The following is a 15,198-nucleotide window of genomic DNA, read 5'->3' on the forward strand; positions in this document are numbered from 1 at the left end:
TAAAGAATGCATCACACAACTGTTTTCTCAACTGCATACCAATACAGTAATGAAAAGACTCCCATTACAATGCCCGGCTAAAAATCGGCAGCATCTGTGGAAATAACTTTTCACACCTGTTCTCACAGAGTAACTCAAGACCACAAGCAACAGTATTTTACAGCAAAATTGTACTATTTTCAAAGCCCACTAATACTTATGACAAATATAAAAGTTGAGAATATCCTAATCAGTAATACCATTTGTTTATTATTGCCATGACAAACTTCTTCCCTCATGAACCATGGACCTTGCCGTTGGTGGGGAGGCTTGCGTGCCTTAGCGATACAGATGGCCATACTGTAGGTGCAACCACAACGGAGGGGTATCTCTGTTGAGAGGTCAGACAAACACGGGATTCCTAAAGAGGGGCAGCGGCCTTTTCAGTAGTTGCAGGGGCAACAGTCTGGGTGATTGACTGATCTGGCCTTGTAACACTAACCAAAACGGCCTTGCTGTGCTGGTACTGCGAACGGCTGAAAGCAAGGGGAAACTACAGCCGTAATTTTTCATGAGGGAATGTAGCTTTATTGTATGGTTAAATGATGATGGCGTCCTCTTTGGTAAAATATTCCACAGGTAAAATAGTCTCCCATTCGGATCTCCGGGCAGGGACTAGTCAAGAGGACGTCGTTATCAGGCGAAAGAAAACTGCTGTTCTACGGATCAGAGCATCGAATGTCAGATCCCTTAATTGAGCAGGTAGGTTAGAAAATTATAGATATAGTGGGAATTAGTGAAGTTCGGTGGCAGGAAGAACAAGACTTTTGGTCAGGTGAATACAGGGTTACAAATACAAAATCAAATAGGGGTAATGCAGAAGTATGTTTAATAATGAATAAAAAAATAAGAATGTGGGTAAGCTACTACAAACAGCATTTAGAACACATTATTGTAGCCAAGACAGACATGAAGCACACACCTACTACAGTAGAACAAGTTTATATGACAACTAGCTCTGCAGATGATGAAGAAATTGATGAAATGTATGATGAGAGTAAAGAAATTATTCAGGTAGTGAAGGGAGACGAAAATTTAATAGTCATGGGTGACTGGAATTCGACAGTAGGAAAAGGGAGAGAAGGAAACATAGTAGGTGAATATGGATTGGGGAAGAGAAATGAAAGAGGAAGCCGCCTGGTAGAATTTTGCACAGAGCATAACTTAATCACAGCTAACACTTGGTTCAAGACTCATGAAAGAAGGTTGTATACATGGAAGAACCCTGGAGATACTAGAAGGTTTCAGATAGATTATATAATGGTAAGACAGAGATTTAGGAACCAGGTTTTAAATTGTAAGATATTTCCAGGGGCAGATGTGGACTCTGACCACAATCTATTCGTTATGAACTGTAGATTAAAACTGAAGAAACTGCAAAAAGGTGAGAATTGAAGGAGATGGGACCTGGATAAACTGACTAAACCAGAGGTTGTACAGAGTTTCAGGGAGAGCATAAGGGAACAACTGACACGAATGGGGGAAAGAAATACAGTAGAAGAAGAATGGGTAGCTCTGAGGGATGAAGTAGTGAAGGCAGCAGAGGATTAAGTAAGTACAAATGCAAGGGCTAGAAGAAATCCTTGGGTAACAGAAGAAATATTGAATTTAATTGATGAAAGGAGAAAATGAAGCAGGCAGAAATGAATACAAACGCCTCAAAAATGAGATCGACACGAAGTGCAAAATGGCTAAGGAAGGACGTCTAGAGCACAAATGTAATGATGTAGATGCTTACCTCACTAGGGGTAAGATAGATACTGCCTACAGAAAAATTAAATAGACCTTTGGAGAAAGGAGAACCACTTGCATGAATATCAAGGGCTCAGATAGAAACCCAGTTGTAAGCAAAGAAGGAGTATATAGAGGGTCTATACAAAGGTGACGTACTTGAGGACAATATTATGGAAATGGAACAGGATGTAGATGAAGATGAAATGGGAGATAGGATACTGCGTGAAGAGTTTGACAGAGCACTGAAAGACCTGAGTCAAAACAAGGCCCCAGGAGTAGACAACATTCCATTAGAACTACTGACGACCTTGGGAGAGCCAGTCATGACAAAACCCTACCATCTGGTGAGCAAGATGTATGAGACAGGCGAAATACCGTCAGACTTCAAGAAGAATATAATAATTCCAATCCCAAAGAAAGCAGGTGTAGACAGATGTACAAAAATTACCGAACTATCAGTTTAATAAGTCACAGCTGCAAAATACTAACGCGAATTCTTTACAGATGAATGGAAAAACTGGTAGAAGCCGAGCTCGAGGAAGATCAGTTTGGATTCCGTAGAAATATTGGAACACATGAGGCAATACTGACCTTACGACTTATCTTAGAAGAAAGATTAAGGAAAGGGAAACTTACGTTTCTAGCATTTGTAGACTTAGAGAAAGCTTTTGACAATGTTGACTGGAATACTCTCTTTCAAATTCTAAAGGTGGCAGGGGTAAAATACAGGGAGCGAAAGGCTATTTACAATTTGTACAGAAACCAGATGGCAGTTGAGGGGCATGAAAGGGAAGCAGTGATTGGGAAGGGAGTGAGACAGGGTTGTAGCCTCTACCCGATGTTATTCAATCTGTATGTTGAGCAAGCAGTAAAGGAAACAAAAGAAAAATTTGGAGTAAGTATTAAAATCCATGGAGAAGAAAAAAAAAACTTTGAGGTTCGCCGATGACATTGTAATTCTGTCAGAGACAGCAAAGGACTTGGAAGAGCAGTTGAACGGAATGGACAAAGTCTTGAAAGAAGGGTATAAGATGAACATCAACAAAAGCAAAACGAGGATAATGGAATGTAGTCAAATTAAGTCGGGTGATTCTGAGGTAATTAGATTAGGAAATGAGACACTTAAAGTAGTAAAGGAGTTTTGCTATTTGGGGAGCAAAATAACTGATGATGGTTGAAGTAGAGAGGATATAAAATGTAGACTGGCAATGCAAGGAAAGTGTTTCTGAAGAAGAGGAATTTGTTAACTTCCAAGTATAGATTTAAGTGTCAGGAAGTCGTTTCTGGAAGTATTTGCATGGAGTGTAGCCATGTATGGAAGTGAAACATGGACGATAAATAGTTTGACAGGAAGAGAATAGAAGCTTTCAATATGTGGTGCTACAGAGGAATGCTGAAGATTAGATGGGTAGATCACATAACTAATGAGGAGGTATTGAATAGAATAGGGGAGAAGAGGAGTTTGTGGCACAACTTGACAAGAAGAAGGGACCGGTTGGTAGGGCATGTTCTGAGGCATCAAGGGATCACAAATTTAGCGTTGGAGGGCAGCGTGGAGGGTAAAAATCGTATAGGGAGACCAAGAGATGAATACATTAAGCAGATTCAGAAAGATGTAGGTTGCAGTAAGTACTGGGAGATGAAGAAGCTTGCACAGGATAGAGTAGCATGGAGAGCTGCATCAAACCAGTCTCAGGACTGAAGACCACAACAACAACAACAACATAGCAACAGGAATGGTTATCAGGGCTTTGATGCCACTGTGTGAGAATTTCTTTATAATTATTTACTTCTGGATGATTGCTGTTGTCTAAAAGATTCTGACCACTAGTCACAAATCCTGAGATCAGTATAAATGATCGAATTTAGTTATCAATTATTTATGTCATGGAACTGAGACTGTAGAAATAAATTGCTCCAGAAACAAATTGTAGTAAGCACTGAAACCTCAGAATAGATGGTCTTGAAGGGAAACCATTCCACAAATCAACTTGTCAGTTTCTTTTTATTCTGGGTTCAACATGTCACAACTTTTGTTTTTGATCACAGATTTTCTAAACGTTACCTCTTTCTTAGTTTCATCTGCAGGTAACACTTCCTCCATGTTTGAGTTTCTGCACTCTTCATATTCAGCAACACGTACAGATTTCGAATGCCCTTTCAAAGCCATAGCCATACATCTGTTTATGAATAGCTTCTCTCACAAATGTTAGATGCTGCCGTATCTGTGCTGTCTTAACTGAGGTAACATCATATCACATTTCTCTTAGGTTTCATTATGATCAGCTTTCACAGTCGTAAGTGGCTGTTAAATGCAGACTGCCTGACAGGTTAATTTGGGTCTCTAACTGTCAGCTAATGCACAGAATGTTCTCAGTAAATTCCACTAACCCTCAGCAGTGGTCTTTCCTCTGTGGTGTGCTAAGGCATCTCTGGTCGTGGCAACGTCCCTCAACTGCCTGAAGTACAGTGCTGTCACTGCTGTTGTTGCTACTCGACTTTTTGATTGTTCAATTTTCAAGTTCAAAAACTTTTAACTGTCAGTGAAGCCTCCTTTCAAAAACCAAACTCCAAATGGAAGCTCTGTCAATCCCTAATACAAACTTCAAAGCTGGTAACTAATTTTCCCATATTTGAGCTCACTGTACTAGACAGTAATTTTTCTGCCAATATCCAACATGGTCAGGAAGTAAAGTGTCTATATTAGAAAGGCTTAATGTGCAGGTACTTTTTTACACATGAAAAGTAATGTATATCATTCCTCTGCACACCAGTGTGTTTTTCCTGTGGCTATTGTCTCAAGTAGGGTCAGTTTCCACGGGAAGAAAGCTGTTTTCAATTGGAGTTGAGGGGCTGGCTTTCCCTAAACCTCCTAAGTGGGCATAGGAGGCTGGTTCAGTGTAGAGTGATTTCCCCATGATGATCTTTGCCAAACAACTCCTAAAAATAAGGTGAAGCAGCACTTTGCATAAGAGTTATAACTGGATGCAGTAAATGTCCAGTGAGAATACCAACATTCTGTTCCTGATTCTGATTGGCTGAAAGGCCTAATCATTTTGTGAAGCTGTTTGGAACTGACAAAATGTAGGAATCAGCCTGCAGCCTCTGGAGGGGGAGGAAGGGGGGGGGGGGGTAAAACTCATGTGTCTCTGGGACAGAGCTGGCGTTTCCGTAGTGTATCCAACATGTACTTCAGAAGCCAGGAGAGGCAGGCAGAGACCTCAAATTAAATAACTGAGCTAAGTAGCTAGCTACACACAGGTATTCACAATGAATGAGATGATCTTCATGAATTTTTCACTGAAGCCAATAAGTTATATTCATTTCTATGGAAATCTGAGAGTAGTGTTTTCGCGTTCATTTTAGATTTTCAGCTGTATTCTTGTTTTGTTATGGTGGACACTATGGCTGGCAGTTGGCAGGAACCAGTTCTACATCTACATATACATCTGTATCTACACAGAACTCTGCAAGCCACCACACGGTTCGTGGCAGAGGGTACCCAGTACCAATGTTAGTCATTTCATTAATTGTTCCATTCGCAAATAGATTGAGGGAAAAATGACTATCTATATGCCTCCGTATGAGCACTAATTTCTCGTATCTTAACTTTGTGGTCCTTACGCACAGTGTGTGTTGGTACAGTAGAATCATTCGGCAGTCAGCTTCAAATGCCAGTTCTCTAAATTTTCTCCAGAGTGTTCCTCAAAATGAAACTGCTTTGATGTCCTTGGTCAATCCGACCTGGTACGGATCCCAAACACTTCAGCAGTTTTCAAGAATAGATTGCACCAGCATCCTATAAATGATCTCCGTTATAGAGGAACCATACTTTCCTGCAATCATCTCAATAAATTGAAGTCAACCATTCACCTTCCCTACTACAGTCCTCATATGCTTGTTCCACTTCATGTTACTTTGCATTGTTATGCCCAGATATTTAAAAGACTTGACTATGTCACGCAGTATATTAATAATGCTGTATCCAAACATTATGGGTTTGTTTTTCCTGCTCATCTGCATTAACTTACATTTACCCACACTTTGAACTAGCTGCCATTAATTACATCGACTAGAAATTTTGTCTAAGTCATCTTGCGTCTTCCTACAGTCATTCACCTTCAACACCTTACCGTACACCACAGCATCATCAGCAAAAACAACCACAGATTGCTGCCCACCCTGTCTGCCAAATCATTCACGCATATAGAGAACAACAGTGATCCTATCACACCCCCTGGGGAACTCCTGACAATACCCTTGTCTCTGATGAACATTCACTGTTGAGGGCAATATACTGGGTTCTTTTACTTAAGAAGTCTTAATATCTGGGGACCCATTCCATATATTCTTACCTTTGTTAAAAGTCTCCAGTGGGGCACCATGTCAAACACTTTCAGGAAATCTAAAAATATGGAACCTGCCTTTTGCCCTTCATCCAATGCTTCCAGTATATTATGTGAGAAAAGAGCAAGCTCAGTTTCAAATGAGCCATGTTTTCTGAAATGTGTGCTTATTCATGGATATAAGGTTCTCCATCGCATGAAAATTTATTATATTCGAACTGAGAATGTGTTCAAGGATTCTGCAGCAAACCAATTCTAGGGATATTGGTCTGTAATTTTGTGGGTCCATTCTGTCACGATTCTTATATGCAGGAGTCACTTGAACTTTTTTCCAGTCGCTTGGGACTGGACAAGAGATTCACAATAAATGAAAGCTATGTAATGGGCCAGTGCCACAGAGTACTCTTTGTAAAAATGAATTAGGATTCCATCTGGACCTAGCAAGTTACTTGTTTTCAGCTCTTTCAATTGTTTGCCTAGGCCAGGAATACTTATGACTGTGTATGACTATGTCACCTATACAGGAGTCTGTTCGATAGTCAAGCAACACTATGTTTGTACAATTCTCCTGTGTGAACGATTTCTTGACTTTGAAATTTAAAACTTCGTCATTCATTTTGTTATCTTCAGCTGCCACACAGGACAGGTCAACAAGGGACTGAATGGCTTAGAGATATACATAGGACCAGAATTTTCTTGGATTCTCTGCTTGATGTTTAGTTAAGATATGGCAGCAGTAGTTGTATGCTTCAAGTATACATCTTTTCACAGATGCACAAATCTCTACTAACATTTGCTTGTCATCATCTGTGTATTCTCTTTTGAACAGTCACAGTGGAAATGGGTGGCCGGTAAAAACATTCAACAATTAAATTTGTTTCACCTACACCTGTTATACGTAACCAGATAACTCCAATTGACCTAAATAGAGATGATATTTTTGTCAAGCGCAGTGAACACTCCCCATGCTATGGGCTCTAATCTGTCATTCCGATATATATTCCACAATTTGCTAAATACCTCGGAGCTCTCCACTTCCGGTTTCAGCCGGCTCTCAGTCCCAAGAATAATTTGACTGCGAGAGCTTTCCTGGAGGGTAGTAAATTTGGGAACTTCGTCACAAATACTTCAACGGTTTATTGATAAAATTTTGAGAGTTGAAGTGTCTTTACTCTGAACGCGATCTGACTTCGTTTGCTGCATACTGCCTGGCAAGTGTTCATTAGAGTACCTCAAACTACTGTCTAGCCTAGAAAACACTCATGTGCCCTCCACAACTATCCTGCAACCTGAGCAGCAGCTTCCCTGATGTAGTGCACCCCCTGACCTATGAAGGGGTGTCCTATGAATCCCCACCCAACAAAGCAGGTCCAGAAATCTGCAGCCAAGACTGTAACAGAGTCGATGAAGCCTTTGGCAGAGACCCTCCACTCAGCCCCAAATCAAAGGACCTGGTCAACTTTAGGAAGGATGCTGCAAATTGCGAGCTCTGCTTGCACCCTGCACACGAGGACAGCAATCTTCACCACCTCTGCCAGCCACCTGTAAGAAACGAGGATGGCCTCAGGACCGATTCGTCAGTGACAACGTGAGCCACAATTCCAGATAACTGCACACTGCAATCTCAGTAGGCACAGGCAAGGCCACCTCCACATCTCTGATGAGGCCCCCTGGCAGACATACTGAGTGGTCATTGTGTACGTGTGTGGGTCGTCTGCGTAGAACGGCTCGCACACGTTGTATTAGGTTTAAGTGCTCTGAGCTAGAGAGAGGAACTGTGACAGTGCAAATAAATTAGTGACACGGAAATATAAACTTTATTGTGCTGTGATATTTAACTGAAGTTGTACAGCAACTCACTGGATGTGATTGCAGACAGATACAACTAAATAGTGGCCTGGCAAGGTGTGCGTTACTAAATAGGATGTCAACAAGACTGTGTCCATCCTGGGTGCCACACTGTCAATCACTGTAGTAAACACTTGTTCCTGTGCGAAAGCTATGGCACACCAGTTGTAGACTAAGTCTCACAGACTGATCTCCACTACGAATTGTAGCTACGAACAGCAACCTCAGACCTCCGTACTGGAACTATTGTATGCCAAAGCCGAACAAGAACTATCTGTTGCTGCCTGTAGCTGCCACTTATCACAGTGTGGAAGTCCATCTTACCAGCAGTGGTGCAGAGGTTGCTGATTGGGCTGTGCTTGTGGCTGGCAGTGAACTATGAAGCACACCTTGTGCCCCCAGTCAGAAACCGTCTCAGCATGCCAGCTCCGGCTGCGTCCATTGGTGAGGACACAACACGTTGGCTTTCCTTCCACCACTGAACACTATCAATCTAATGAGCTCCACAACATGCCTAACAATGGAGTTCCCGATAACTGGTAACTCCCTCCCCCTTTCCCGTGTGCCAGTTTGAACCCTGCTGAAGCAGCTGCCATCTGTCAACTCACAGGGTGAATGGGCGAAGCCAGATGGGCAGTCCCACCATCGGCCCTCCACCTTGAGCAACACGAATGCGTTACCACCAACCATTCACACTGTAGTGACGGTAGATCCACTGTGTCAGGTACACTAGGAGATGCCTCAGCAGCAAAGCCCACAGGTAAAAAAAGTAACACCTGAAGTGTCCCACGTGATGTGCAAGATTCTCCACCACCACTACAAACCAAGACAGCAGCCTGAAGGTGATAGACCATAGCCAAAAGCACAGTCAGCTGTTCATGAACTGCAGCCAGCTTCTCCTGCATCCACTGTTAGCAGTGAACACATTCCAAGCAGTCGCCACGCCTAGGAATCTTTCTGAAAGTGGCCAGACTGTTGTACGGCTTTGATTATTGACACTGGAGTAGTCAAAGGTTTAACTATGTCTCAATATCTAAGCAAGGCTGGCAGTCCTTATTTAGACTGATTTTATTTGCGTATCAGAGAATCATTCTGTGACTACCAACCTAAGTGTCCAAAGAAATCTGTGAAGCAGTATGCCACATAATTTGTCTCACATGTCACACGTCAACAACAGCGCACAGATTGTGACATGTTGAACCCAGAATAAAAAGAAACTGACAAGTTGATTTGTGGAATGGTTTCACTTCAAGACCATCTATTCTGAGGTTTCAGTGCTTACTACAATTTGTTTCTGGAACAATTTATTTCTACAGTCCAGTTGCGACTGCATGTGTGACTTCACGCAACACCGTAAGAAGTGCTGACATACGGACTGTCGTGTCACCACCAGACATCACACTTGCTAGGTGGTAGCCTTTAAATCGGCCGCGGTCCGTTAGTATACGTCGGACCCGCATGTCGCCACTATCAGTGATTGCAGACCGAGCGCCGCCACACGGCAGGCCTAGAGAGACTTCCTAGCACTCGCCCCAGTTGTACAACCGACTTTGCTAGCGATGGTTCACTGACAAAATACGCTCTCATTTGCCGAGACGATAGTTAGCATAGCCTTCAGTTATGTCATTTGCTACGACCTAGCAAGGCGCCATGTTCAGTTACTATTGATATTGTGAATAATGTACAGTCAAGAGCGACATTCACCATTTATGGATTAAAGTTAAGTATTCCACCAGCTACGTCCGTTTTTTCTAAAGTCTAATTTCCTTGTCCTGTTCCAGACCTCACGCCAGCCTGCGTGAGCTAAAATGCGTGCCTTTCGGCTTCCTCTAGTAACCCGATGTTGGCTCTCCTGCCAACCCACAACACGGACAAAAGGAACATTTCACGAAGTTAAAACATTCCACATCACATAAAGAGAGAAAGTTCTGAATTATAGCTATGTGTCAAACAATAGAAAATCGAGGATTGCTGTTATATCTGTGTGTAATATTTGTAATTACATGTGAGAAGAACTCATTACATTTCTAAGTCAAATTCATCTTAGTTCCATATTATATGGACATTTCGATACACACCATTTTTAAAATTTCCTCCTGACATCAATTTCAATTAATTTGGAAGTGAATAAAAAAGTACTGTTCCCTTGATATACAGACTACCACATTTGCTGTTAAAGTCAGCCTCCTATGACTCTACAAAAGTCTGTTCAGTGTCTTACATAGGAATCATGCATTTGAATATCCCTATTTCTAGCTTTAGGGTCTTCTTTTGCCAACATAAAATACAGCCAGCATAATCATAATTTTACAGCTATTAATCAGGTTTTTGTATTATGTCCTTGGGCTTCACTTTTCACATAATTCTCATTAGCCTCTTCTCTTGTACAAAGACCCTTGTTATACTGATCTGGCAGCTCCCATTCCACAATACAATTCCATAAGACAGGAGTAGGTTCAATGGTGCAATAGATTTTAATTCACTACATATGCTAATCGCTGACTCCACAATAGTCCATCATCTATATAATTATATTCCCAGAAACTTACATTCAGAACAGGCATTTGCTGCAATATCTTCATAATACATGCCAACCCTTAGAGCGCAATCTGAGGACTGAAAGGCATCAGATCTCCCATCTCTACATCTTTCTAACTTCTTTTTCATTTCCACGTAGGAATTACAGCCAACATCTTTCATAATTTGATCTGTGTACTTTAGTCATGGTCTTACCCTAATTCTTTTCCATTGACACACCCATGTTTTATTGGTTTTAGGAGACCCTTGTGTCTCAACAGATGAGCTCTCATTTTTTCAACAGTATTCTGTAAACACCTTTAAAGACTTTGTCATTCGTTATCTTATCAGTCCATTTGATTTCCAGGATTTGATTGTAACATATCTAAAAAGACTCCAGTATTTCCCTTACCTCGGTCCTCAGAGTCCGGGTCTCCTAGCCATACAACCCCACGTTCCAAACACATTCACTTCTTGCTTCACCTCATATCATGGCAGTTGTGTATCTCTCTTAGTGATGTGTCCACTTCTCTATACCCTGGAGTATTTTTCTTGTTGGTTTAGGGTCTTATGAAGCAGCTGGCTCGCTTCTTGTAGTTGAAGCTGAGTCAGAAAACTTCATGAGATCTGTCATTCAACATAATATCTGACGTATTTATCTTTTTCTTTTAATCTGACCTCTTGAACAGAGGTCCTGCTAACAAGTACCTCTGAAATGCCATGTGTAACTGACAAAAGGCTTGACTTCATCATGTTCTGCAGCTGTTATTGGTGCAAAAGAAGATCTGCTCATATCACGAAAATGCACATCCACTACTTTCTTTTTACAAACACGTATTTCCTTGAATGGGTGTACGGATAATTAGAATGAGCTGTGAATTTAAGTAAAACACAACTTTACATATCATATACACCTTGATGGCTAAACATGACAATCAAGATTACAATATTTTTCATTTGTCATGAAACACTCTTGTCTTTTGTTTTCATTCTTGGAGAGTGCGGTTGCTTTCTGATGGTAAACCCACCACCAAGCTGTGATGCCAAAACATAATGCATACCATCCACAGCAGGTGCAGCCCTTTATTTATCACACCTTGCTCTTTTCCCGTCTTCCGTACCTCCCATTTAATGTCTGCACATACACAAACAAACACCTGTGCACAGTATATGTTCCATGACTTACTACCTATTTAATATTATTGTGTCACATTTGTACTACACAAGTAGTGTGAAATGTCATTTGCCTAAATGGCATGCATGTAACACTTCAGCCCTTCACAGATGATGAGCATTTGTTGAGCTGCCTAATCACCCTTCTCTACCTCTCACTGTCTACAATGACATCCCTATCAACTTTTTTCCTTGTTTCATTTAACTTTGTGTCACATGCATTAATAAGCTTGTGTGACAATGTTTATTTTAATCTACAGCAGTAAACAAAAAATAATGCTGGACACACCACTCCATTTAATGTTTAATACTACTATTTCAGTGTTATCATTGTGTTGTAATATGGGTATTTACATCACTGATATTTACAGGCCATTAAAAAGTGTCAATACAGTTCAACAGCTCCAATAAACAGGTCCAATAAACATGGTGTGTGCTGATGGAAGTTCCCGTCCAACTGCAGGAAGTAGGTATCAGTACCATTTCTTGATCAATGTATAGGCAGGCATTCTTCACAGCAGATTAATAAAGCCATGCACACTACTACAATGGTTAAATGGGGCTCATTCTCTCAGTAACATATTTGCCTGCAGTGATTAAGTACATGCCATCTCAGCAAAGACTACAAATAATGTTCACACATGTTGGCACACAGACATATTCTCACAGCAGTGTCTGTGAACATCTGGTGATAACATTTCAAGAGTACTGAATCCGTCAAAGAGGCCCAATGTATTGACCTTCTCATTTCCCAGATGTCAAGCCCCTGTACTTCTGGTTATGGGGACACTTGAAGAAATTGATCTACATTGCTCGAGTCAATGTTATGCAGACATTGCATGATTGTGTATTAACAGCAAGCACAACAAAATAGTAGGTCTCAAAGGAAGATCAATTCCCTGTTCCAAAGAGCATCAAAGGGACTTACTGTCATGGATGCCCATCACATTATGCAAGCATGTGTCCCAGAACCACGTATCAGACCTATTCTCTTGTTTCAAAGAGTAAGACCACTTCTCAAATTTTTCAACACTTTTTTTAATGCACCGTATATTTCATGTATTGACTTGTACCAGATACAAACAACTTGCCTGCCTATATGGATCTGTGGAACAAGTACACCATAAACAAACAATGCTAGTGCATGAAGACTACCAAAATATCTCAATAACATCAACTGTAAAAACACTGAGAGCTCTAACACTTCTGTTTTTCAAAGATATCTGGGGTGTGAAATTACAAAAAAACCATGTTGAAAGAGAGAGAGAACCAGCTGCCAGATTAACCAAAAAAATGTTATCCTGATAAGCCATAAACTGTGGGACATGCCACCTTGTTGGATTCAAGTCTTAAGTTAGGTAGATGCAGATATAGGTTTTTGACCTAAAATAATAACAAAGAAAATCAGTCAAACTTGTACCCAGGTTTCAAAAAATAAGTGAGTTCCAATGCAGATGGCTTATATGCACCAAAACAGGTCTGAGTAACAAATGATCTTAAGATACCTGATAACAGCCTCAATCAATAAATCATATTTGAAATTTTATGAGATTGGACTGAATGATAAACAATTTCAGTAAGAGTTATTCTTTATACTTCCTTGAAAAACAGTTGCTGGTTTTATTTTTGACTGACTGCATAAATGTTAATAAACAACATGACTGCTCACAGCGAAATTACTTACTAGCTCTTGTTTGACGAAAGTCGTGCCACCACCAGAACTTCCACATTCTGGCGTTGCCATTTTCTGAAAAACACAAATGCTACAATGAAGACAAACTGCAAAGAACAATCTGAGATTCAATCATGCACCTTAAAGTATGTGACAAGTTCTGTATTTGTGTACTGAGGAATTCCAGCATGTATTTCAATGGACATTTTTTAATTCTGTTTCATTGAAGTTTCAACCAGTTTATTATTGTTGGCTAGAAGTCGACAATTAAGCCAATCTTTGAAATCTTAATTGTTCGATACATACATAGATTGTCACTAGGGGACTAAGCTTGATTTTACTCACACTACTTTCAGCCTGCAAGAATCAAAATGGTTTTCTTACTCAGTGCCTTTATGTATAGAATAAAAACGTGCAAATATTTGGAAATTCAAATCAAAATGAAATGACCATTATGTTAGCTACCCATTCTATAAAGTACAGGGTGACAATTATTGAAGTAGATAAAAAAATATAAATTAGTTACAAACTATGGTGTGCACACACTATATTCTACATGTAAACATCACTACAGACATTTGAACTTAGGTTATGACATGTTCAATATGCTTGCCATCACTGGCAATGATGTGGCGCAGAGGAACAGCAAAATTCTGCATGACCTGCTGAAGTATCGGGACATTGGTGTTGCCGATGATCTGCTGAATGACTGTTTTCAGCTCAGCAATGGTTTTGGGGTTATTGCTGCACACTATGTTTTTAATGTAGTCCCACAAAAAGGACTCACATATTTTCAGATTGAGAGAATATAGCGGCCAATCGAGGCCCATGACTGTGGCCTCTGGGTACCCCTGATTCAGAATGCGGTCCCCAGAGTGCTCCACCAGGACATCACTTTCCTGCTTCAATGGGGAATAGTTCCGACTTGCATTAACTACATCTTGTCGAAATCGGGGTCACTTTGGATAATGGGGATGAAATTATGTTCCAAAACCTTCACATACCGTTTGGTTGTCACCGTGCCATCAAGGAATATTGCACTGATTATTTTGTGACTGGACATTGCACACCACACAGTCACCTGTTGAGGGTGAAGAGACTTCTCGATTGAGAAATGCAGATTCTCAGTCGCCCAAACATGCCAATTTTGTTTAGTGATGAACCCATCCAAATGAAAGAGGGCTTCGTTGCTAAAGTAAACCAATCATGTGCATACTAATTCCCTCATACCCTGTGGCCAACTGTGCAGTTTGAACGTCCTAATGCAAACCATTCAGATGTTCTGATGATTTTATTTCATATAGTTCAATAATTGTCACCCTGTATCTCCACACCTGGAGTACTGATCCACAAAGTTTTGTAAGCACTGTAGCAAACTATGTTCAGTGTATCTACATCTACACTTCGCAAACCACTGTGAAATGCATGGCAGAGAGTATGTACCAGAGTACAAGTTGTTAAGGTTTCTTTCTGTTGTATTCACGTGTTGAGAGCAGGAAGAATAATAGTTTAATTGAATCTGTGCATGCTGTAATTAATCTAATCTTGCCCTTACGATCCCTATGTGATCAATATGTAGGGGATTGTAGTATGTTTCTGGAGCCATTAACTGTTACTAGTTCTTGAAACTTTGTATGTAGGCTTTCTCAGAATAGTTCATGTCTATCTTCAAGGGTCTGCCAGTTCAGTTTCTTCAGAATCTCTGTGACACTCTTCTGTGGGTAAAACAAGCCTGTGACCACTTGTGCAGCAGCTCTCTGCATACAGTTCAATATCCCCCGTTAATCCGAAATGATGCAAGTCCCACACACTTGAGCAATATTCTAGACTGGGTTAAACGAGTTGTTTGTAAGCAATCTCCTTTGTTGA

At 40.7% G+C, this 15,198-nt stretch overlaps 1 protein-coding gene across 4 annotated transcripts in view; it reads right to left on the reverse strand.

Annotated features, from left to right (window-relative positions):
- LOC126106536 (zinc finger protein 501-like) overlaps positions 1-15,198 on the reverse strand; it is a 140,807-nt gene that overhangs the window by 113,521 nt on the left and 12,088 nt on the right. For all 4 annotated transcript variants that reach the window (XM_049912868.1, XM_049912867.1, XM_049912866.1 and 1 more), the window contains one exon: positions 13,342-13,404. In XM_049912868.1, coding sequence (XP_049768825.1) covers positions 13,342-13,401 — 60 coding nt within the window. In that variant the 5' untranslated portion in view covers positions 13,402-13,404. The remainder of the gene's footprint in view (positions 1-13,341; positions 13,405-15,198) is intronic.

The sequence above is a fragment of the Schistocerca cancellata genome, chromosome 10 (genome assembly GCF_023864275.1).
Source record: "Schistocerca cancellata isolate TAMUIC-IGC-003103 chromosome 10, iqSchCanc2.1, whole genome shotgun sequence".
NCBI lineage: Eukaryota > Metazoa > Arthropoda > Insecta > Orthoptera > Acrididae > Schistocerca > Schistocerca cancellata.